At 44.3% G+C, this 23,552-nt stretch overlaps 2 protein-coding genes across 3 annotated transcripts in view; one reads left to right on the top strand and one right to left on the bottom strand.

The window, feature by feature from the left end:
* The window catches only part of HEATR4 (HEAT repeat containing 4), a 37,730-nt gene that overhangs the window by 4,460 nt on the left and 9,718 nt on the right, over positions 1–23,552 (bottom strand). The window contains exons 6-15 of one of the 2 annotated variants that reach the window (XM_013967282.2): positions 20,502–20,681; positions 19,502–19,662; positions 18,636–18,740; positions 16,453–16,571; positions 15,610–15,790; positions 14,997–15,066; positions 13,781–13,970; positions 13,023–13,101; positions 11,873–12,032; positions 10,431–10,489 (exon numbers count right to left, since the gene is read on the bottom strand). In XM_013967282.2, the coding sequence (XP_013822736.2) occupies positions 10,431–10,489; positions 11,873–12,032; positions 13,023–13,101; positions 13,781–13,970; positions 14,997–15,066; positions 15,610–15,790; positions 16,453–16,571; positions 18,636–18,740; positions 19,502–19,662; positions 20,502–20,681 (1,304 nt within the window). Of the gene's footprint in view, positions 1–10,430; positions 10,490–10,892; positions 12,033–13,022; positions 13,102–13,780; positions 13,971–14,996; positions 15,067–15,609; positions 15,791–16,452; positions 16,572–18,635; positions 18,741–19,501; positions 19,663–20,501; positions 20,682–23,552 lie in introns of those variants that run through there. The other variant, XM_018053995.1, reaches the window with a different exon arrangement.
* On the top strand, positions 8,238–10,790 carry C10H14orf169 (chromosome 10 C14orf169 homolog). Its single transcript, XM_018053996.1, has one exon. It carries the CDS (start codon positions 8,345–8,347, stop codon positions 10,316–10,318), a length of 1,974 nt encoding a protein of 657 aa, XP_017909485.1. The 5' UTR covers positions 8,238–8,344; the 3' UTR covers positions 10,319–10,790.

Here is a 23,552-nt window from a genome sequence, read left to right as displayed (position 1 = left end):
TGGTTTTTCACAATTCTTTTAGTGGGACCGTAGCAAAAGAGTTGGAAGTTCAACATCCTAGAAAACATCTTACGTATTGTACCGCAGGACTTTGCAGACTTTTTCTGTGAAGGGCCAAATAGTATATATTTTATGCTTTGAGTGTGAGACAGCCTACTCCACTCTGCTGTTGTAGCATGAAAGTAGCCCCAGGGAGTCTCCAATGAATGAGTACAATACAAACTTCCAATACAAGTTTATATGTTGGCAATGAAATTTGAGTTTTGTATAAATTTTACATCACAAAATATTCTTTTTCTTTTGATTTTTTTCAATCAGCCATTTAAAAAGATAATAATCATTCTTAGTCCACAGGAGTTCTGCCAGATTTGGTTTGAGGATTATTACAATACGTTGCTCCCTGATTTACAGTAATTTGGTGAAACAATGATCCAAATTAGTAAGAGTCAATATTCTCAAAGTTAGCCTGGAGTCTGTCTCACATTTGCCAAAGCAAAGTCCTATATCCTTGAGACTTTAAGCCAAGTAACTCAGAAATGTATAAATTTAAGCATGAAAGTTCTATTGCCAATAACGCCATTCCCCAGAGGGAACCTCTGACTTCAGGTATTCAACTGTGCACACAGACACATATATAACACATGTAGTTTTAAAGAAACTATATATAAATGTACATGGATTGCATTTTTAACAACAAAAAGGGACAACATACATATTGTTCTGGAATTTGATTTTTCAATTACAATATATTTTCAACATCTTTCCTAGTAATAATTTTTAACAAGAATTCTTGATCTTTAGTACATTTGAGCCATTTTCAATTTTGAACTGATAAACAATAAGTATCTATCTATATATATATGTTTGTACACATGGGTGGATATTTCTGCTGGATAGATTCTTGGAAGTAGTATTAATATTACTGGATCAAAGATATTCAAATTTTATATTGATGAAGTCATCCAAAAGTTTATCCTAGGGTTTCTCAACCTTGATACATTTCAGTTCAGTTCAGTTCAGTTGCTCAGTCATGTCTAACTCTTTTCGACCCCATGGACTGCAGCACACCAGGCTTCCTTGTCCATCACCAACTCCTGCAGCTTGCTCAACCTCATGTCCATTGAGTCGGTGATGCCATCCACCATCTCATCCTCTGTCGTCCCCTTCTCCTCCTGCCCTCAATCTTTCCCAGCATCAGGGTCTTTTTCAATGAGTCAGTCCTTTGCATCAAGTGGCCAAAGTACTGAAGTTCCAGTTTCAGCATCAGTCCTTCCTTCCAATAAATATTCAGGACTGATTTCCTTTAGGATTGACTGCTTTGAATCCCTTGCAGTCCAAGGGACTCTCAAGAGTCTTCTCCAACACCACAGTTCGAAAGCATCAATTCTTCAGTGCTCAGCTTTCTTTATAGTCCAACTCTCACATCCATACATGACTACTGGAAAAACCATAGCTTTGAATGGATGGACCTTGGTCAGCAAAGTAATATATCTGCTTTTTAATATGCTGTCTAGGTTGGTCATAGCTTTTCTTCCGAGGAGCAAGCGTCTTTTGGTATATTTAGGTATATTTGGTACATTTAGGTCTGGGTCTGGATAATCCTTTGTGTGGTGCTGTATCACACATTGTAGAATGTTTAGCAGCATCTCTGGCCTCTATGCATTAGATGCCAGTAACATCTCCCCTGTTGTGACAAACAAAAATGTCTCTTGATATTGTCAAATGTCCCCTGGGAAGGAGGTTGCGGGGGGTGGGTACAAAGTCATCTTGGGCTGAAAACCACTACCCTGGACATTTGTTTTCTTTTATGTTCCTTAAATTTCTTTTTCTCCCTATCTCCTTTTCAATAACTTATCTTGTTATCCTTCCTTCAAAAAGGAAAAGTGCTTCAAGGAATTTGTGATTTAGTATATATCACCCCTCTGTCACAGGCTAAAGTGTGTCTCTTAAAATTCATGTGTTATTCATAAATTCTAACCAGTAACTCAGAATGTGACTGTATTTGGAGACAAGTTCTTTAAAGAGGTTACGAAATTAAAGTGAGATTTTAAGAATGGACCCTAATCCAATATGACTGATGGCTCTTATAAAAAGAAGAAATTTGAACACAGACTTGTACAGAGGAAAGACCATATGAAAATTGGGAGAAGCCAGTCATTCACAAGCCAAGGAGAGAGGACCCAGAAACCAGTCCCATCAAAACCTTGACTCAGACTTCCAGCCTCTAGAATTGTAAGAAAGTAGATTTCTGTTGTTCAAGTTAGCCAGTCTGTAGTACTTTGCTATGGTAGCCCTGGCAATCTAATATATCTTCCCAATGGGAGGAGGGGGAAGAATTAATGAAAAAGGCAATGACTAGTAGCAACATTTAGAACTGGACAGGGAACAACAGACTGGTTCCAAATAGGAAAAGTAGTACGTCAAGGCTGTATATTGTCACCCTGCTTATTTCACTTCTATGCAGAGTACATGATGAGAAATGCTGGGCTGGATGAAGCACAAGCTGGAATCAAGATTGCTGGGAGAAATATCAATAACGTCAGATATCCAGATGACACCACCCTTATGACAGAAAGTGAAGAAGAACTACAGAGCCTCTTGATGAGAGTGAAAGAGGAGAGTGAAAAAGTTGGCTTAAAGCTCAGCATTCAGAAAACGAAGATCATGGCATCTGGTCCCATCGCTTCATGGGAAATAGATGGGAAACAGTGGAAACAGTGGCAGACTTTATTTTTCTGGGCTCCAAAATCACTGCAAATGGTGATTGCAGCCATGAAATTAAAAGACGCTTACTCCTTGGAAGGAAAGTTATGACCAACCTAGATAGCATATTCCAAAGCAGAGACATTACTTTGTCAACAAAGGTCCGTCTAGTCAAGGCTATGGTTTTTCCAGTAGTCATGTATGGATGTGAGAGTTGGTCCATAAAGAAAGCTGAGCGCCAAAGAATTGATGCTTTTGAACTGTGGTGTTGGAGAAGAGTCTCGAGAGTCCCTTGGACTACAAGAGGATCAAAGCAGTCTATCCTACAGGAGATCAGTCCTGGGTGTTCATTGGAAGGACTGATGCTGAAGCTGAAACTCGAATACTCTGGCCAATGTGAAGGGCTGACTCATTTGAAAAGACCCTGATACTGGGAAAGATTGAGGGCAGGAGGAGAAGGGAACAACAGAGGATGAGGTGGTTGGATGGCATCACCAACTCAATGGACGGGAGTTTGAGTGAACTCTGGGAGTTGGTGATGGACATGGAAGCCTGGTATGCTGTGGTCCATGAGGTTGCAAAGAGTCGGACACGACTGAGCGACTGAACTGAACTGAACTGAATTCGAAGGAAAAACTAACAATGGGTTTTGGTGGAGGAGATAACTTTTCTGAGAGGCTTCAAATCATTCTATGTAGCTTTAAATATGGGATAGGCTCTATCCAACCTCTTTTCTACAGCAGCTTCTCTGATGAACAATTATTAACATTTATATTCTCAATATCAAATTTCTTTAATTAATAAAGGTAATTCAAGAAAACAAGAGCAAGGCAAACAATGATTAGAGAGCAGGAAAAATGAAAGAATTAGAGGAAGTGAAGTTTGTTGTTTAAAAAAACACTATATTTTTAATTGTATAAATGATATTTAAAATGTAGAAAACCCAGACCATGCAAATAAGCAGAAAAGAAGAAAATAAAAATTACCTGAAATCCCACCATCCAAAGGCAATCACTGTTAAATATTGTGACATAAGGACTCCCAAACTTCTTTCAGTAGTATGTATATATGGGCAGATGTATAGATAGAAATACACATACACACCACACACACACACACACACACACACACACACACACATCCTGAATGGGAACCTACTGTATCACTTATTTTGTCTGTTTCTTTTTCCTTATTCAAAGATATATTGAGAAGTTATTCCATGTCAGTAAATTATATTTCTAGAAATTGTTTTGTTTTTTAGAAAATTTTTGGCCACGCCTGTGACATGTAGAACCATAGTTCTCCAATCTGGGGTCAAACCTGCACCCCTGGCATTGGAAGAATGGACTCTCCACTGCTGGACCACCAGGGAAGTCCTAGAAAATGGTTATTAATAGCTACTTTTGTTGAACTAAGTAGATCCATTGGAAAAAGATGAAATTAAAGATAAGCCAGTTCCCAAAAGGTGCCTCCCAGTCACAAGGGAAACTTAGAAGACAGATAGAAACAACATTCTTTATTTGAGGAAATCACAAAAATGTTGAAAAAAAGAAGGGGATGAGGTCACAGGAAAGACTTAGAGTAGAAGATACCTGTACAGGATGTGGTAAAGACAAATCTATGGCCCTCCTCCAGCTAAGCACAGTATTCCCCAGCTTTGCCAGCCAAGAAGCATAGCTCATCGCCCCAGTTCACTATAGGATGGGTCCACTTTATTTTGAAGACTGCTCTCTTTGAAAAAACACAGCTGCCAGTGACAGCCTTAACTTGCCCATTGCAGTATTTCCCCAGAGAATCTTGTTATCAGGCAAGCACACACAGCCTGTTTGTCAATTAGGAAGAAGGCTCCCCCTCGGCTGGCCCTTCCTTCAGACACTGCAGCCCTAGATTAGGGCACAGGACTTTCCAGGGGAACATCAGTCGGTTTCAACCCTTATTTTGGCCTTTGGCTCTTGGCCAGGTAACTGCAGCGTGATATCTCACACAATGGCCTTGTCTGATATGGTCCCAGTGACCCACTTAAACTTCCACAGGGCATGCGCATGAATAATCTCCCCATTTCATGCTGTCATCCTGCCCAACTAAAGTACTTCTCTGCCTCCTGCACTCCTAGATCCTCCGAACTGGGCCAGAGGCACCAAAGCCATCGGCCATGGCTTTGCTTCATAATAATAATTATAACTACAATTTTTAAAGTGTGTAGACCTTTACCAGATCCTGCACTAAGTGCCTTGCATCCATTATTTTATCCTCACAACAATTCTATGAAGAAGTATATTCAATGACTATTCCCACTTTACAGATGAGATTACTGAGATCTGAGAGAGTAACTTGATGTAAATCTAACATGTTCATAACTGCTTGCAAGGGTGTAAACTCAATGCACGTGAGTCTGAGTGAACTCCGGGAGTTGGTGATGGACAGGGAGGCCTGGCGTGCTGCAGCCCATGACGTCACAAAGAGTCAGACACAACTGAGCGACTGAATTGACTGAACTGGCTGCCAGTGACTATACATCAAGGGGGGATGCCTCCATGGTTAATCTAACAGGGGCAGCCCGACTTCAACTACAGTCTCCGTTTGTCATCTGTAGGGAGGGAAGTCTCCAGGAGACCTCGTTTTCACTAGCAATGGTTTCCTCACTCTTGGGCAGGGTTCAGGCCCAGCTCACATCCTGTCTTCAAGATGGATGACAGGCTTCAAGATGGAGTCTCTCCTGCTTTCCTCACACTGGCCCCAACAAAATGAGAGGCCCAGATTCAAGAAGTTGATTTAAGGTTCAGAGGAGGTGCGATTGAAGATTCTGTAGAGAGAAGCTAAAGCTAATAAAACAGAATTCCAGAGGGGGTTGGAAGGGCAGATATCAAGAATACAAGAATAGCCCCGATTCCCTTCATGAATCTCAGTTCGGCCCCCTCTCCACCCCTCCCACCCAAGAAAGCTGGGCTCGGGGCAGGTAATTGATGAGAGACCCTGGCCCAAGGTGCAGCTTGCAGTTCTTCTTAAATACCAGGGGCAGCTTGGAGCGAAAACGCAGAACTCAAAAGTTGGTCTCCCACAGCAGTCTGGGGACACAGGAATTTTCTTGGATGGATGCTCAATTGCCACCAAAAATGATGAGGATATTGCTCACCTCTGCATGTGGACTCCAGAATCTCTGGCAGCCTGTCTGTAGAGCAAAGCTCCTTTGATTCACTTGGAATGGAGAAATTTGGGTCACGTGGTTAAGCACAAGCCAATCAATGTGGCTTTAGGATACTGGATTCCAGTGATGTTCCAGGTCTTCCACAGTCTGGAGCATTCACTGTGCTCTGCAGCACTTCTGGAGCCCAAGTGGAGCCCCACCTGATCCATAGCAACTGAGTGTAAGACAAAGAATGGTCATCCAAAGGAAATTCTGTGTCTTCCTACTGGGATGGATGTGAGCCCAACACCAAGGTCACAGGTGTGGAGTCCCTTACAAAGTGCACAGGATAAAATTCTCTGAACCTGACCAAGCCCTATAGCAACTGTTGCCATGAGCTTTTGGATCAAAACTGGCCAGTTCCCAGACTTCATATTATATAAAATACCCACCCTACTATCCACCCTATAGCATCCTAAACAATCACCTAATGCCACCATTCCAGTAGGAATTTTCTCTATCTTGAAGCTATAAAAATGGGCTGCTAGCGTGCAGCCCATTCGGCTCTCCCTTAAGCTGGCTCACTGTTCTAACAGCTTGTCCCACTCTAACAAACTTTATTCTTCTCTCTTTCTGCCTCATGTCTGGAAATTCTTTTTCAACCTGCCACACAGACCAGGACAGTGGGGGGTTGGTGGGGAGTTGGGGGGTTGGGCAGGTAACAGTGACAATGATTATTACTCAGTCTTGTCTGACTCTCTGCGACCTTATGGGCTATACAGTCCATGGAATTCTCCAGGCCAGAATACTGGAGTGGGTTCGGTTCAGTTCAGTTCATTTCAGTCGCTCAGTCGTGTCTGACTCTTTGTGACCCCATGAATCGCAGCACGCCAGGCCTCCCTATCCATCACCAACTCCTGGAGTTCACTCAGACTCACATCCATCAAGTCCGTGATGCCATCCAGCTATCTCATCCTCTGTCGTCCCCTTCTCCTCCTGCCCCCAATCCCTCCCAGCATCAGAGTCTTTTCCAATGAGTCAACTGTTCGCATGAGGTGGCCAAAGCACTGGAGCTTCAGCTTTAGCATCATTCCTTCCAAAGAAATCCCAGGGTTGATCGCCTTCAGAATGGACTGGTTGATCTCCTTGCAGTCCAAGGGACTCTCAAGAGTCTTCTCCAACACCACAGTTCAAAAGCATCAATTCTTCGGTGCTCAGCCTTCTTCACAGTCCAACTCTCACATCCATACATGACCACAGGAAAAACCAGAGCCTTGATTAGACGGACCTTAGTCGGCCAAGTAATGTCTCTGCTTTTGAATATACTATCTAGGTTGGTCATAACTTTTCTTCCAAGGAGTAAGCGTCTTTTAATTTCATGGCTGCAGTCACCATGTGCAGTGATTTTGGAGCCCCCCAAAATAAAGTCTGACACTGTTTCCACTGTTTCCCCATCTATTTGCCATGAAGTGATGGGACCAGATGCCATGATCTTCATTTTCTGAATGTTGAGCTTTAGACCAACTTTTTCACTCTCCACTTTCACTTTCATCAAGAGGCTTTTTAGCTGTTCCCTTCTCCAGGGAGCCTCCCAATCCAGGGATCAAACCCAGTTCTCCCGCATTGCAGGCAGATTCTTTACCAGCTGAGCACCAGAGAAGCCCTGCGCAGGTAAAGTCAGCATGTTTACAGAATATGGAATTAAGTCAGAAATCATTCCATGATCTTGAAGTTTGAGCTGGATCAAACTCGCAAAGATGAAGGGAAGAAAAAGGATTGTGCATTATCTCACATGTTGATTTTGTCCTCGGAAATAAGTCCCAAGAAGGCAGGTAATAATGTTTCATTGTTTTGCTTGTGATTGTTACCCCATGCTGCCGCGATGTCTGTCACTTAGTAGGTAGTCAGTAAACATTTGTTATATTAAAAAAGAAATACAAGTAGAAAAGTCCATGGATTTTTTTTTTTTCCCTTCAGGGAGATAGGGCTATGACTGAAAATTTGTAATGGAGAGAGGACAAAGGGAAGTTAGGCGGCGGAATTTAGGGCTTCAATCAATATCTGTAAAGAGGACCAGATGGACCAAAAGTCTGAACTTAGAACTTTGCCTGAGTGCAATCCTTGAAACCAAGAATTGTCAGCTTTCTCATGCAAAGCTGCTGGGCAACGTGTTATTCGGAAACGGGGACAAGCCTGTGAACACCGCAATCTACAGACACAGGAAGAAAAGGAGAGTTAAGTCGCAACTTTTTCCTGGAGTCCCTGACAATCTGATTTTTAAGTTGCCCTCTAAATATGGAACCAATGTCAACTTGGCAGAGACTCCGCGGCTCTAGGCGAACCCGAGAATTTAACGTTTTCTAACTGGGGAAGCGGGAAGCGCCGGAGGAAAAATGGTAGGCGTGGACAACCTGAAGGCAGCTGGAGGCCCGCCCCCTTCCCAGAGTACACTGCGGCCGCCGCGTGCGTGAGCCGGCTTCCGGCCGTCTCCCGCTGGGCTAGCGGGAGGCTCGGACCATGGACGGGCTTAGGGCTAGCGGTGGGGTGCTGAGACGCGGGCGGTTGAGACGCCGGCGCCAGCAACAGCCACATAGCGGGTCGGTCCTGGCCCTGCCCCTGAGGCCCAGAAAGATCCGACGGCAGCTGAGGAGAAGTGTCTCGTCCCGAATGGCCGCGCTCAGGGCCCAGACGCTGCAAAGCGAGGACTTGGAGGACTCAAGGGTGGAGTCGACGGTCGGTGAACCCAGGGACCCGCTGGCGGGAGGGGCGGCGGCCCTTTCGGATGCGACCGGGCGGGAGCCGCACGGCCAGCTCGGGCCCGCGGAGCTGCTGGAGGCTTCGCCCTCGTCCCGCTCCCTGCAGACTCCCCGCGCCTTGGTGGAGGCGCAGACCCCGGCGGCACGCTTGGTGGAAGCTCACACCCCGCCGGTGCGCCTGTTGGAGGCGTCGGCGCTGCCCGCGCGCTTGGTGCCGGCTTCGGGGCCGTCCGCGCGCCTGGTGGAGACCTCGGCCCTGCTGTGCTCTGCCCAGCACACGGCGGCCGTCCCGCCGTCCGTGGCTCCTGCCACGCTGTCGGGGCCGCAGGGGGAAAGCACGGGCGAGGAGCTGCCCTGGGACTCCCCGCTGCAGCGCATCTTGGCCGAGCTGAACCGCATCCCTAGCAGCCGGCGACGGGCGGCGCGCCTCTTCGAGTGGCTCATTGCGCCCATGCCGCCGGACCATTTCTACCGGCGCCTGTGGGAGCGCGAGGCAGTGCTGGTGCGGCGGCAGGACCACAGCTACTACCAGGGTCTTTTCTCTACCGCCGACCTCGACTCCATACTGCGCAACGAGGAGGTGCAATTCGGACAGCACCTGGACGCCGCGCGCTACGTCAATGGGCGGCGCGAGACCTTGAACCCTCCCGGCCGCGCCCTGCCCGCCGCCGCGTGGTCCTTGTACCGGGCCGGCTGCTCCCTGCGCCTCCTCTGTCCGCAGGCTTTCTCCACCACCGTGTGGCAGTTTTTGGCCGTGCTCCAGGAGCAGTTCGGAAGTATGGCAGGCTCCAACGTTTACCTTACTCCCCCCAACTCGCAGGGCTTTGCCCCCCACTACGACGACATCGAGGCTTTCGTGCTGCAGCTGGAAGGTAGGAAACTCTGGCGGGTCTACAGACCGCGGGTGCCGACCGAGGAACTGGCCCTGACGTCCAGCCCCAACTTCAGCCAGGACGACCTCGGAGAGCCAGTGCTGCAGACGGTGCTGGAACCTGGAGATTTGCTCTATTTCCCCCGAGGCTTCATTCACCAAGCCGAATGCCAGGATGGGGTGCACTCTCTGCACTTGACCTTGTCCACATTCCAGCGCAATACTTGGGGCGACTTCCTGGAGGCTGTACTGCCCCTGGCAGTGCAGGCCGCAATGGAGGAAAATGTGGAGTTTCGTAGGGGGCTGCCCCGAGACTTTATGGATTACATGGGGGCCCAGCATTCGGATTCTAAGGATCCGCGAAGAACCGCTTTCATGGAGAAGGTGCGGGTCCTGGTTGCCCGCTTGGGACACTTTGCCCCAGTTGATGCTGTGGCTGACCAGCGAGCCAAAGACTTCATCCACGATTCTCTGCCCCCTGTGTTGACTGACAGAGAGAGGGCACTAAGCGTTTATGGGCTCCCAATTCGCTGGGAGGCTGGAGAACCTGTAAACGTGGGAGCCCAGTTGACAACAGAAACAGAAGTGCACATGCTTCAGGATGGTATAGCTCGGCTGGTGGGTGAGGGGGGCCATTTGTTTCTTTATTACACAGTGGAGAACTCCCGAGTTTATCACCTGGAAGAGCCTAAGTGCTTGGAGATATACCCCCAGCAAGCTGATGCCATGGAACTCTTGCTTCGCTCCTACCCAGAGTTTGTGCGAGTAGGGGACTTGCCCTGTGACACTGTGGAGGACCAGCTTTCCTTGGCAACCATGTTATATGATAAGGGGCTGCTGCTCACCAAGATGCCTCTAACCTGAACTAGTTACTCACTAAATGCCAGAAATAAGACAGTAGTGGTTCTCTCCCACCATCTTTTGAGGGAGAAAACTCATTTTCTTACTTGATACCCATCAGTGTGTTCATATTTACCTTTATGACTGCCTCAGAATCATAGAAGTCAGACGGTCTTCTAGGAGACACCTCCTCACCTAGGCACAGAAGTAAAAGCAGGAGTTGGAGATGGAAAAAGGAGCCTTTTCTGCAGGAGTAACTTGATTCCTGATCATTTGAGAGACCAACTTCATCATCACCCTGAGGCTTCAGAGTACTGTGTGGGATTTGCTGTGTTATTCTGCTTGAGACATCAGAAGTTTTTACTTGGAATTTGCATCCTTCATCTGAGTTCTCTTTCGTCAGTTTGTGGGGAGGGTTGGGTTCAGTTTCCTGTTTGTTACTGTGAGTTTGTGGGAATGTTAGAAAAGTTATTAAAGTGCCAAAGACTTTTCCTTTTCTGAGGCTAGATTATTGTGTGGCATGGTCTGAAGAAATGTGGGAGGAGGAGGGTAGGTATGGGAAAACTGCAATGGCTGAGGCGCAAGGTAACTTAGGGTGGATGTAGGATTGGGACCAATTTTGCAACCCTAGAGGTAATTGATTCATTTTAATCATGCTCCTTGAACCCGAAACAGCACAATCCTATTAGGAAAGTTATGAGTATATTATGTTTTTTAAAGGGTATTATGTTTTTGCTCAGTGCTTGCTTGCATCAGTGGCTGGCGCTGCTGCTAAAACAGGCAGCATGTCACTAGCTGTGCTGTCATAAGCCACAGTCAGCCAGCTTGTAGCAGGCTGGCCGTGAGGGAACGCTGCTGTTCAAGTTACTTTCTACTCTTTTATTTTTTTCTGGTAGTTGAAAGAAACTTCCCCAAATCTGGCAAATGAATATTCTCATGGTTGGTGGAAGAGAGCCTGGTGTACCAGAGGGAGCACTGGACTTGGAACCAGAAAACCTGGGTTTGGTGTGGTGGCTGGTGGGCAGCTAGCTGGCTGAATGACCTGAGGCTGCTGCTGCTATGCCTGGGCACACTTGATTTTATGTTTTGGTACAGCTTGATGTCTCCACCTCATCATTTTAGGTTGTATCTGGAACTTTTAAGATCATTTTGCCATGAGTGCTAAGTTTCAGTTATATAAAGTTGAGAACTTGATGAAGTCTTTTTTAAGTTGCAAAAGCCTAGATATACATGAGAGTACATCTCAGCCTATTCAAGTTTAAGCTTCGAGGCTTTTTCCGAGTGCTTAGCCAGACATACAGCAGTTTTTTTGTTTTTCTAAGGTGTCCTTTTTTTTTTAACCTCACTTTCAAATTGGTTCAGAGCTACATCATTCATTTTTCTAAAGGGATCAGATAGCAAAATCAAAACCCAAGGGGCAAGGAAAAGATAACAGACTGAGATGGTGGCCAAGAAGAAAGAGAAGTATCCTTTCCTGGCTCTCATCCTACAGGGCTCACAACTAAGTCCCCAGACCGCCAGTCCTGAAAAGGCTTGTTAAGGGAATCAAGGCATAGGACTCATTCCTAGAAAACCTACTCTGAAAATTTTCTTGGAGAAAAGTATGGAGCTTCAGTGGTTTTTGCCCTTCTTTGGGTTGCACATAAACACGTTTTGCTTCCTCCTTCGCTTTTCTTACGGCTGCCTCAATCTTGAATACTTTCTGTATCAACAGTTCCTTTTGGCTTAGTGTTTGAATCTGAAACAGAACAGATGATGATTAAAAAAAACTCTTATCAGGCTGCAGATCATCAAAAAGTGTTAGTGAAGTAACATATTGCATCATGCTTATTAATATTAGGTGGTACATAAAATGCCTGAAAACTTTGTTCTCTTGTGATGTTGGTTGGACATTTTTACACCTGTTAATGAAAAAACCACTTGTTAATGGAAAATGTACTTTAGCTTTTGGGCATGAGGAATCTGCTAAGAAATGCCTGATGTGAAATTGGTTTTGTGAATTATATTTAGAAAGAATCTTTTGCCTTTTTAAAAGTATTCTTCCCCTCTACTCATCTCTGCCAGCAGCTTTGAAAAACCAGAACCATCTGTTTAGCTAGTGTTCCTTTGGGGAAAGAGCCCAGATGAGGAATTAAGAGAAATTTAGAAGGAAAAAGAAAATCTAGGGGGCCAGCTTCAATCCCTCATTCCTTCTTTATACCCATCTGCAAAAAAGAAGGAACTTGGGTTTAGAGAATGGTGAGGAGAACACGGGAAGGAAGGAAACAGTATTTCAGAAACAACAACAAACTGATCTCAATGGCTACCTGATGGGACTAATAGGCTGCTGTTTGTCGTTTTATTATTAGGATTTTGTAATCCTGTCTTGCACAGATGTGTTTTGTACCTTCTGTTTTCTGTGGGATTGTAGAAAATATTTCTACGATTAGAAATATTGAAAGTGTATCTACATGCTTGGGGAAGGGGCGGGGAAGGGAGTCTGAGAAACTGTTTAGTCTTGATTCTTTTGCGACCCCATGGACTGTAGCCTTGCCAGGCTCCTCGGCCCATGGACTTTCTCAGGCAAGAATACTGGAGTGGGTTGCCATTTCCTTCTTCAGGGAATCTCTGCTACCCAGAGATGGAACCTGCATCTCCTGCTTTGGCAGGCAGATTCTTTACCACTGAGCCATTGGAAGAAACTTGAGAACCCTGAATTTTTTCTTGAAAACAGCTTATACTTATCTACCCTGTTCCTGATCTCCTGAAGCATTTCTTGGTTTCCTTCATTTTCTAGGTTGAGTATCTTCATTGCATGGTGAATTTCTCTGAAAGGTGAAAAGGACTTCTTAGGTTAAATCTTCCTATCCTTGAAAACATGCAGGTGGAAAATACAGCACTTGGAATCAGACAAGAATCCTAAGTTCCAGTCTCAACTGTGCAGTTTTGCTGAGCTTTATTTGCAAAGCTGGTATGATGCTTAGCTTATAGGGGTGTTCTGTAGTTTTTGAGATGACGTATTTGAAGGTACTATTAGATAATGTTTATTGAACACCTTTATGACAGGTACTAACATGTTATCTTCTTAATCACCATCACTTATCCATATGGTAGACTACTGTTTGCATCTGATATATGAAAAAATGGGCTCAGAGAATTAACTTACCCAAGCTCACATAGCTAGTACATATCTGAGCTGGGGTTAAAATCCTGCTCTTTTGGACTCCAAAGCCTGTTGTCACTAAGCAGACACTTGATAAATGTTAATTGAATTAAAAAACCACCTGGAATGCTGAACAAATACGTAAACTACATGAGCCTCACTTTCAGTCTAATTTAGTCCTGTTTTTCTGTTGCCTACGTGGATAAGTAGATGAATGGCACGCATAAGCCTGTGGTTTTCACAGCTGTTAAGCAGCCTGAAGAGTCAAGGACATAGTCTGTTAACAAGGTTGGAAGAATTGGCAGTACAAGAGGTCTTGGCAAGAACCAGAGGTTAGTGCTTACTTCAGAACAGCCTCATGGTTCTCTAGGAGCAGCACGTCGAGGAAGGTGTCCCTGACCCGGTCTCCTTGAAGTTTGAGGGCTAGGATGCTCCGGCAAGCCTCTAGTCGTACACCTGGTGATTCTTCATAGTGGACAGCCCAGAGCAGGAGGTCTGTCAGCTGGGGACTCACGCAGCCAATTTGCCCCAAAGCTGCAGGGATTAGAGGGCGTGTCCCACTGTCACTTAAGACTGAGTTGGCTGTGTCCTAGCATCCAGAAGTGGCCTTACTAGTAAATACTAAGAAAGAATAGGCAACCACTTGCTAAATTAAATATTGGAAAAACTGAGTATATTGTCTTTGAAAAGTGGTGAAAGTCGCTCAGTCGTATCTGACTCTTTGCGACCCCATGGACTATACAGTCCCTGGAATTCTCCAGACCAGAATATTGGAGTGGGTAGCCTTTCCCTTTCTCCAGAGTATCTTCCCAACCCAGGGATCAAACCCAGGTCTCCCACATTGCAGGTGGATTCTTTACCAGCTGAGCCACAAGGGAAGTCCAGGGATACTGGAGTGGGTAGCCTATCCCTTCTCCAGTGGATATCTTCCCTTTTAGATGACAATCAGTATTTTAGGAATCCTCTAGAGAATTCCTCGGAGGGGGATATTCAATACCATCCTCATCCATTAGGATGTGAGAATACACTAATGTATTTACCTAGGGATGAGATATGGGATAGATAACTTAAGACCAGCCTAGTCAGGTAAGGGGAAAGGAAGGTATAGTTATACTTCATGGCTCTACCCAGAGCTGATTCTCATAGGGACCTGCCAGACTGTCAGAAAGAAGCAATGTCAAAGATCCCTAAAAAGAAGCTCCGAAATTTGAGGGCAGGATTTTAGGTTTGTAGCAGTCTTAAATCTGGTCTGACTTTTACGGAGTCCTATGGTTGACACCTCTACAGAAAGCAAGTATATCCAATAGCGGATACCTACTTGGAACTCATACCCAACAGTTGGCAGGGACTGCCTTGTCAGTCCTCTACCACAACGTAGACATAGACCTAGACTCGGGATCCTTAACTAAAAATTGAAGGAAATGATTTTTAATTTCTTCTGAGAAGCTGTGATCATCCCCTCCCTTCCCCTCTACCCTCTTCCTAAAGAGATTCTGGGGATCCTCTATAAAATATGGGAAGGTATTAGAGGTAGAGGAGTTGGAGCCACTGCCATAATACCTCGAATGGCAAAGGCCTTGATTTTCCAGCAGGGATCTCCCTGTATCAGATTCAGAAGGCATTCAAGGACCTAGGACGGATAAAAGGCAGTGTTGAGTGGAGAGAATAAGAGCAAGAATGGACAGGGTTTGCTCTCTAAAATGTGCTTTAACTGGAAAAGTGATCTATCAAATCTAGTGACAGATGAGCTGGAGCCAGAAGTACTAGCTTACACACAGTGCTCTCTCCTGTCTAGAGACTGATTTTCCCAGCTCACAGATCTCTGGCCGTATAGGCTGCTTTTGAGTACCTCCATCAGGTTTTCCTCTAATAACTATAGATTTTAACTCCATCCACTGGAGTTGATCCCAAAGCCTGTGAGCACACATAATGAGAAGCTGGTTAACTGAGGTGAGAACAGGATTCAGGGGTGTGCTCTAGAGTGAGTCTAGGCTGGCTTGGAGCTATGTGTGGTCCTAACTGTTGGTGTGGCCTGTATATCTCCTCACCTTCCTGTTCTGATCTCTCATTCTGTGTCCCTACAGAATGGTGAGTGATCTGTGTATGAGGGGAGCACAGAGTAATGTCCTCTTGGGTTAATCAGGTAAGAAGAGTACATGTCTCCTTGACTCACCATATTATCACGGATCTGCAGGGCACCAGCTGCCAAACAAGCTGCCCGCCGAACTGCCATGAAGTCATCAGAGAAGCAGTTCAGAAAGCTTGGGAGAAGCTTGGCGGTCATAAGCTTGAGCCCACAAATCAGGTAGAGGGCTTCCACACGCTCCTGGAAATTTCCTTGACCCAGCTTGATTCTGTAAGGCACAGGTGCTTTTATTTTCCCTCCTCAAACTTTTTCCATTCCTTTCTTTACCCCTACTACCTCCAGTGCCCTCAGGCTGAAATGTAGCTTCTGTAGGCTCGCCATTATCCACTCCCACCCTTTCCTAGTTAGCCTTATCCCCATTAATTTGTTTCACCAGGTAGAGACCTCAACTGTTTTATTTACTTGAATCCCTATTACCTAGCATATGCTAGATGCTTAGCCCTGTTGAATGACTGGATAAAGAAAACTTGAAACATACACCTCTTGCTTCAGTCAAGCTCTCTTCTCGTGCCTTCACATGTGTTACTCTCATTTCAGTATTTGGCTTCCAGTATGGAATGTCTTACCTTCTCTCTGCTTATGTAGTCTTATCCATCCTTCATGAAACTTGACCTTGCTAGGCATTCGTGTATCTTGTATAATCAGAATCATGTTATACGTTTGAACTCTCAAGACATCTAAAACAGTGCCTAAACACGTAATGGGCATTCAATTAATGGTTCTTCCCTTAGCTACATTCTCAGTATCTATAGGGACTGTTAACTTTTTATTTTATTAAAAAAAAAAATCTGCAGTGGATCTTGTACAAGGCTGAGCATACTGAGCAGCTCAACAAATGCCATTTCTTTCTCCATATTGACAAGGTCTTACCTGATTGTGTCGTGCACCTCTTTTCCAAGGTTCATTTGCCCCAGAGCTTGGGCAGCTGCTTGTCTCACTTTCTTATTCCAGTCACTCGACATCAGCTGGATCAACTTATGTTTCATATCCTATAAATAAGTATAATAGTTAGATACCGTTTATCAGTGCATCTGTTTTGTATGTTCAGTTGCTAAGTCGGGTCCGAATCATTTAGACCCTGTGGACTGTAGCCTGCCAGGCTCCTCTGTCCAGGGGATTTCCCAGGCAAGAATACTGGCGTGGGTTGCCATTTCCTCCTTCAGGGGATCTTCCCGACCCAGGGACTGAACCCTTGTCTTCTGCACTGGCAGGCGGATTGTTTGACCACTGAACCACCTGGGAATCCCATTTTGTAATTGGCACTGTACTCATAAGCAGTTTTACCCATCACTTAATCCTCCCAAAGAATCCCATGCAGCAGATAACTAGCACTTCCAGGTGACAAAATGGAGGCTTAGATTTCTTACTCATGGTTAACATGTTGAGTCCTGGAGCCAGAACTCAGATCCAGGCCTATTTTTGAAGCGCGCGCTTTAAACTAACCAAACTATATTGTCAGCTGCACTTGAGACTCTTAAAATTTGAAGGTGATACATTAGTAGGGTGACCACCTCATCCCAATTTGCCTGGGCAAGTCCTATGTATTAGACCAGCTAGGACCTTTGGCCACTCTGTGTGTTAGTATATCTCGCAAAGCAGAAGGGATAAACATGACTTGGTGATTAGGTAATGTGCCCTAAGCTATTCTCCCTCCTTGAAATAGCTCCCTTTCCACCCTTGATACCTGATGTTTTCCTATTCTTTTAGGGTTGACCTCAAAAGGCTGTCCTCAGAGAACTCACCTCTCCCTTCTGTAAGCAATAGGAAATCCCCATAATACTTTATAGCTACATCTGTTACAGCTGTTTACATGTAACATTTAGCAAGAGAAGACATGTTATCTTTGCATACCCAGTGCTAGCTACCTGCCTAACATGTAAGATGTGGTCAGAAACTGCAGGCTCACTGAATAAGTGAAAGAACTGATGGACATGTTGTTTAACCCCATCAGTCTGATGTGATGGTCTCATCTTTACCCCATCCCCTGCTTGCGTGGCTTTTTACTTCCAATAGGCCATCCTGAGTGAGATGAGAAGTGCTGAGAAGGTGAATGTGCAAATGAATCAGATGTTGTTAAAAAGACATTGTTAAATGCAGATTCTGACTGAATTGACCCGGGGTGAGATTTTTGCACTTCCAGCAAATTCCCAAGTGATACCTGTGCTGCTGGTCCCGGACTTTAGCAGCAAGGTCCAGGCAGAGTTAACCCAGACTAGAATGACCCAGGGATAGAACCTGGGTCTCCTTCATTGCAGGCAGATTCTTTACCATCCAAGCCACCAGGGAAGTCCAGAATTATACTGACTATACTGAATGGCCAAGTTCTGTGCTTTCCATGTCAAAATTCAAGGGTCAAAAACAGCAGTGTTCTGGGCCATTGTGGAGTTGCCTGGTGTTACGAGGAAAAGATCATGGCATATAGGAAGAAGGGGAAACTCCCATTTGGACAGCTGAAGTTGATTTTAAAATAATGGCAAGAAGGAGGTCAGTTGAAAGCCTAGATGATGGTCAGGGTTTCCCATTGCTGGAAGCCTTTCCTTAATTCTAAGTCTTGCTCAGCTGTCCCACACGCCTTCACAGAACTTTACTAAGTTCAGCTCATACTAATGTCTCTCTGAAGAGTTTTAAGAGAGTACATTACATTTATCTCTCGTTCTTGAATCATTTGTATATGTTGATCTTGTTACTCCAACACTAATGTCAGCTCTTTGAAAGTGGGGACTATGGTGACAGATACTTATAAAGTACCTTAATGTGGAGGGGATGTCAAATTACTATAAAAAGTTTCTAAACTTTTAAAATTTTTATTCTTTGCTTATTTCACTGTAGATAGGTTACAGTTTGTGGACTCCCACCAGGCTGAGAAGCAGTGGCTTAAGTAACAGAACGATATGTTGGCATGTGAAGATAATTCTGGGTTAGGACTAAGAGGCAGCAACATGGGAAGAATGGGAAGTAAGAATGGGAAACTAGATCGCAGCAAAAAGTGGAAAAGCTCCCGAGCCCAGTTTTGCTTAGACCTTCTGTCCTGGAAACAGAAAGAGAAGGCTTACCAAACTCACATTTCCACCGATCCGGGAGAGAGCCCGGCAGGCCACAATGCGGTCTTTCCACTGATGGCTATTCAGCTCCACAGCAAGCATGGTATGTATCAGGGTCTGAGGAAATAGAAGACTTGTATGGAGACCCATGGTCACTTTTAGAGATGCTGGGACCTTAAAGAAGTTATATCCTAATCTGGCATCCAGCATGATTAATGTCACAAACACATGGGATGCTTGTTGCTAGCAAAGTAAAGAGTGGGTTTACAGTGGGGCCCTCTTTCATCCAAGCCAACTGATGTCAAGGAAAAAATACAGATTAGTAATCTGAACAGAAAATTCCTGGGGCCTTCTTGATTTAACTATCTTTCCCCCTAAAATGGTTTGTATATGCCTCAGCCTGAGTTTCACATTTCTACTGGAAGTAAATGCAATTGTACGTCTGTGTGGTTTTCAACGGTAAACTTCTAGCACAAGCAAATTCTGCATGTTGTAAGTCTTCTAGCATAGAGTTAGAAACCATCTGCAGCCTACTTCCCTCACCTTTCCCAGCTAGCTGTTGTCACTCTTCCCTGTCTACACCCCACCTCACCCACACTTAGTCCAGTTTTACCTGTGCATGAGATCATCCTACCAACCACCTGCATTTCCTTTTTCTTTCTAAAATTTTTTTGTCGCTGCACTTCATATGCAGGATCTTTCTTAGTTCCCAGACCAGGGGCTGAAGTGCTTCCTGCCATGGAAGCGCAGAGTCTTAACACTGGACCACCAGGCAAGTTCCCATCTGCATTTTCAGTTCCCTACATGCACTGACCTCAGAGACCCAATTGTTCCCCCCAGACTTGGTTTTTTTCTCTGACCTTGTAATGGACACATACTGTCTTTCCACTGAGATGGCGCAGGAGCGTACAAGACTGTTGCTCGGTGTCCTCATTCTTCTTATGAAACAGCTGGTGGAGGATCCTCTTAATCACGGGGTAAGTGGCAGCACCTTCCAGAGCCAGGCACTGAGCTGCAGCCCAGCTGTCCACGGTATTCCCTGCCACAGTGAGGTGAAAAGGCCAGAATAGCCATCTCTTCTCCCCACAGAGAGAGCAGCGTCTGGGTTGGTACACAAGACTGCTGCTTGCCTCACTTCACAGGTAGGTGCCTGTACCCCCTCAGTCTGCTGTTCAATCTCTAATTTAAATCACATTTAAATGGGTCATATCGAGGTTCTAAATGTAGGCTGAAAATCTTAACCTGAAAAGTCAGATCCTAAAATGTTTTTGTTTGGTAACAGGGCAATAAGTCACTTCTGGCCTGAGTGAACAGTTGTTCCTCTCTCTAGAGACTGGGAAGTCTGGAGTGGAAGCTTTCTTAAGACAGACGAATTAAGTTGTTGAGTGTCTCTGTGCAGAAGGCCAAACTGGTCACAAAGGTGTCCTCCACCCCTGCCGCCATGCAAGGAGCAAGTCCATCTTTCAGAGTAGTTAGGTACCGGAGCCTGTCAACATCAGACAGAACCTTTTGCTGGTATCACACCAACAATGCATGTGGACAGTGCCTGCAAGTTAATGTGCAAAAATGGAAGCATGATGTGTTCAAGTGGGTTTTTTAATTTTTAGAATGTATTCTTTAATCTTGTTACATTGTCTTTTCAATTGAAAAATCTAACAGGAAAGGGGACATGGTTTAGCCAAATACATCTATGACACGGTTAGCCCAGGTACCGCTAGGTGGCAGTGTACCCGTCTTGTAAAGTACCTGGGAGGAAGAAATCCTCTTATCTAAAGTAAGAGCGTGATGGTGGAGAGGGAGGGATCAGGAAAAGCTGATGGTGAGATGTTCTTTCTTTACCCCATATTTCCAGGTCGGAAGTAACAAGGAGTAACTCACCCTTCAGAAGGACAGTCTGCATGATTTCCTGGGCAAGAGGATTATGTGACTGTATGGCATATTGGCATACTGCTGCGGCCATCCGCACATTGGCATTCTTGTCACAAAGAGCAGCCATTAGCGGGGGCTGTAGAACCTCTGGCAAGTCCTGAATAGGTAAGGCTTTCATAGCTTCCTTGTCTGTGATCAAAAGAGAGCCAGTAAGAGGGTGTTAGCTAGTCCCTTTGCTTTTCTCTAAAACACAGCGTTTCCCCTGTAGCCATATGGGGGTCATTTCAGCCTCAGTTACAGATGCTTACTGCTACTTAATTAGAATTTAGCTGAACCCCTACAATGGGTGGGATTTTAAGGCTAACTTTTGTGCTGGATATTCCTGTTCTCACGTCTTTATCATCTGGTCTCTGCAGAACTGTATTCAGGCCAAATGAATATGTTTCCTACTAGGCTATGGTGACTATCACCATGAGTTTTAGTGATGAAAATCAATTTTTGTAATTTTAGTAATAATAGCAAATATATTTAGGTAGTGCTTTGCCACTTGGATAGTGTTTCATATTCATTATCTCCTTCAGTCTTCTAACCCTCACTGAAGTAGGCAAGGCAGGTATTACTGTGGAGCTCACCTGAAACATGTGTTTTTCAGGAATCCTTTTAGGTTTAACTAAACAGCCTCATAAGACTATCATAGGCCATAGTCTTCGGAAGGAAATGGGACGGGAACATAGTTTGCCCACAGGGAAGCATCAGGGTTCGTTTTGTCAAGAGTTCTTGAGAATGGTTTGTCTAGCACTCTGGGGACAGTTCATGAGCATAGAATTGACTCTGGGCATAAGTCTTATGTTCCACCAGAGTTATTATCTCTTTTATATAACAACTCCATAGATGTAATTCCAGGGTCCTCAAAGGGCCTGCCTTGATAAGTCACAGCATTCCTGGGAGCCTGGAGGATGATACCTCCTTCAGGCATGTATGTTTCACTTGTAGTTCTTCCCAGTCCAAACGTCATTTAGCAGTCAGGGTTCATTTTCATCATAAGCTATGTGGCCTGTGAAGATAATTTCTGTCCTTACCAGGTTATTGAGGCAACAGGTAGGCATTTAACTAAAGCTCATTTCTCAAGTAGAAGGGTAAAGTGTTGTGTTAAATTTTTGTCCACAACTATCCTCCCATTTTTAGTATGAAGTTCAGAGAGGATAAGTGACTTCCCACGATATGGCAGAGCTAGACTTATAGCTACGATTTTATACAAAATTTCTCATTTGTCCTTTTTACCACTACTGTAAGCCACTATGCCATATGTTTAGAAAGGGCTAGAAGAAATATGTGCCTTTGAGGGGATCAGATGGAAGTCAATTGAGTATTTCAAGAAATAATGAGTAAGATAATATTCTTTGGGAAGATATGGGGAGGAAACAAGACAAATCAAAATCTCAACATCCAGGAAAGAGATCACATGAAAGGGAAAGACAAAGGTGTTCTTGTATGTGGAGATCTGGAGATAAGGTAATATCTCTTCCCACTTATGGAAGGTTTTCTCTATGCCAGGCACTAATACATATCACCCCATTTAATGCTCAAGAAAGCAAGCAGTTAAAAAATGTGTATGTGCGGAAGCATGGGCTTCCCAAGGACTACAGTGGTAAAGAATCCTCTTGCCAGTGTGGGAGATGCAGGTTCAATCCCTGGGTTGGGAAGATCCCCTGGAGTAGGAAGTGGCAACCCACTCCAGTATTCTTGCCTGGAGAATCCCTTACTGCTGTGTTGAAAAAATTAAATTAAAAATTTAAATAAAAAAAATTAAAATTACTACTGTGTTGAAACATGAGTATATTATGGACAGAGGACCCTGGTGGGCTACAGTCCACAGGGTCGCAAAGAGTCGAATGCTGAGCACGTGTGTGGAAGCGTATAGCAGGGGGGTGGGGCAAGGAAGAGTCCTTGGAGGAGGTGACATCTTAGCTGAAAGTTGAGGGGCATGTATAGAAGTTGATCAGGTCAAGAGAGAGAGAAAATTTCCTAGCAGAGGGGAGAGACAGATTTGAAAAGTTGGAGTTTAAATGCTCATGCCTGGAACTCAGTAGACTGGAATTAAGTAAAAAGAAACCTTAAATACTTGACAACTTTGTAGAGATAAAATTAGTCCCCACCTCTAAGAAGTTCCTTGCCTGGTAGAGATAGCAGAAAAGTAAACAGACAATTATGACAGAATGATAAATATAAGGACAGAATAATATTAGGATGCTACTAGCAGCAGAGAAGGGAAAAATGTCAGCCCAGGCTATACACAAAAGGTGGTATCTGAGAGGGTACTTGGGGGTTAGTAAGAGTCAGTGGGTTTTATGTCCTTTTAATAGCATTTTATAGTTTCTGTCATCTGAGTCTTATGTCTTGTTAAACCAGCTCCTCAGTAGATTATAGTTCTAGCTCTTGTAAATGGGAAATGTTCCTTTTTTAACTGCTTATTGCTAGCAAAGAAAAATGCTATTGACATTTCTTTTTCAAAAGGTTATACAGCCATTGGGAAAAATGGCCAAGTTCTTAATTCATTTTACAAAACTAGTAAAAAACTAACACTTAAAAATACTGTAAATAAACACTAACACTTAACAAAAATACTGTAAATAGACACAAAATTACCAATTTCATTTACAAATATTTTAAAATATGAGCAAATCAAATCCAGTGGAGTAATACGAGAATGATCCATTAGGATTTATTCTAAGATTGTAACACTAGAATTCATTATAACCACAAAATAAAGGAGAAAAAACTAGAAAATGGCTGGTAAAATCCAACACTCAGTTTTGTAATAAATAGAAAAACCTACATATATGTTGGCATATGTTTGTAAAAGCACAGAAAGTTGTAGAATGCCAAATTAAACATTGTATACCCTGGAAATGGCATGGGGTGGGATTGGGGCTGGGAGGTGGGTTGGAAGGAACCTTTTTTTAAACTCCTCTGTGTTGACTGATAATGACACTTTGTATTTCTTTTGTAATAAAAAAAATGTTTATGAAGCAGAATCCATAGACTCTATTGGTCAATAGT

The sequence above is a fragment of the Capra hircus genome, chromosome 10 (assembly GCF_001704415.2).
Source record: "Capra hircus breed San Clemente chromosome 10, ASM170441v1, whole genome shotgun sequence".
Taxonomy (NCBI): domain Eukaryota; kingdom Metazoa; phylum Chordata; class Mammalia; order Artiodactyla; family Bovidae; genus Capra; species Capra hircus.
The sequence above is the reverse complement of the archived record's forward strand: the minus strand, read 5'-3'. Positions and strand labels throughout refer to the sequence as shown.

Coding starts and splice junctions, on each gene's coding strand:
- C10H14orf169 (XM_018053996.1), top strand. CDS start 8,345: ATGGACGGGCTTAGGGCTAGCGGTGGGGTGCTGAGACGCGGGCGGTTG.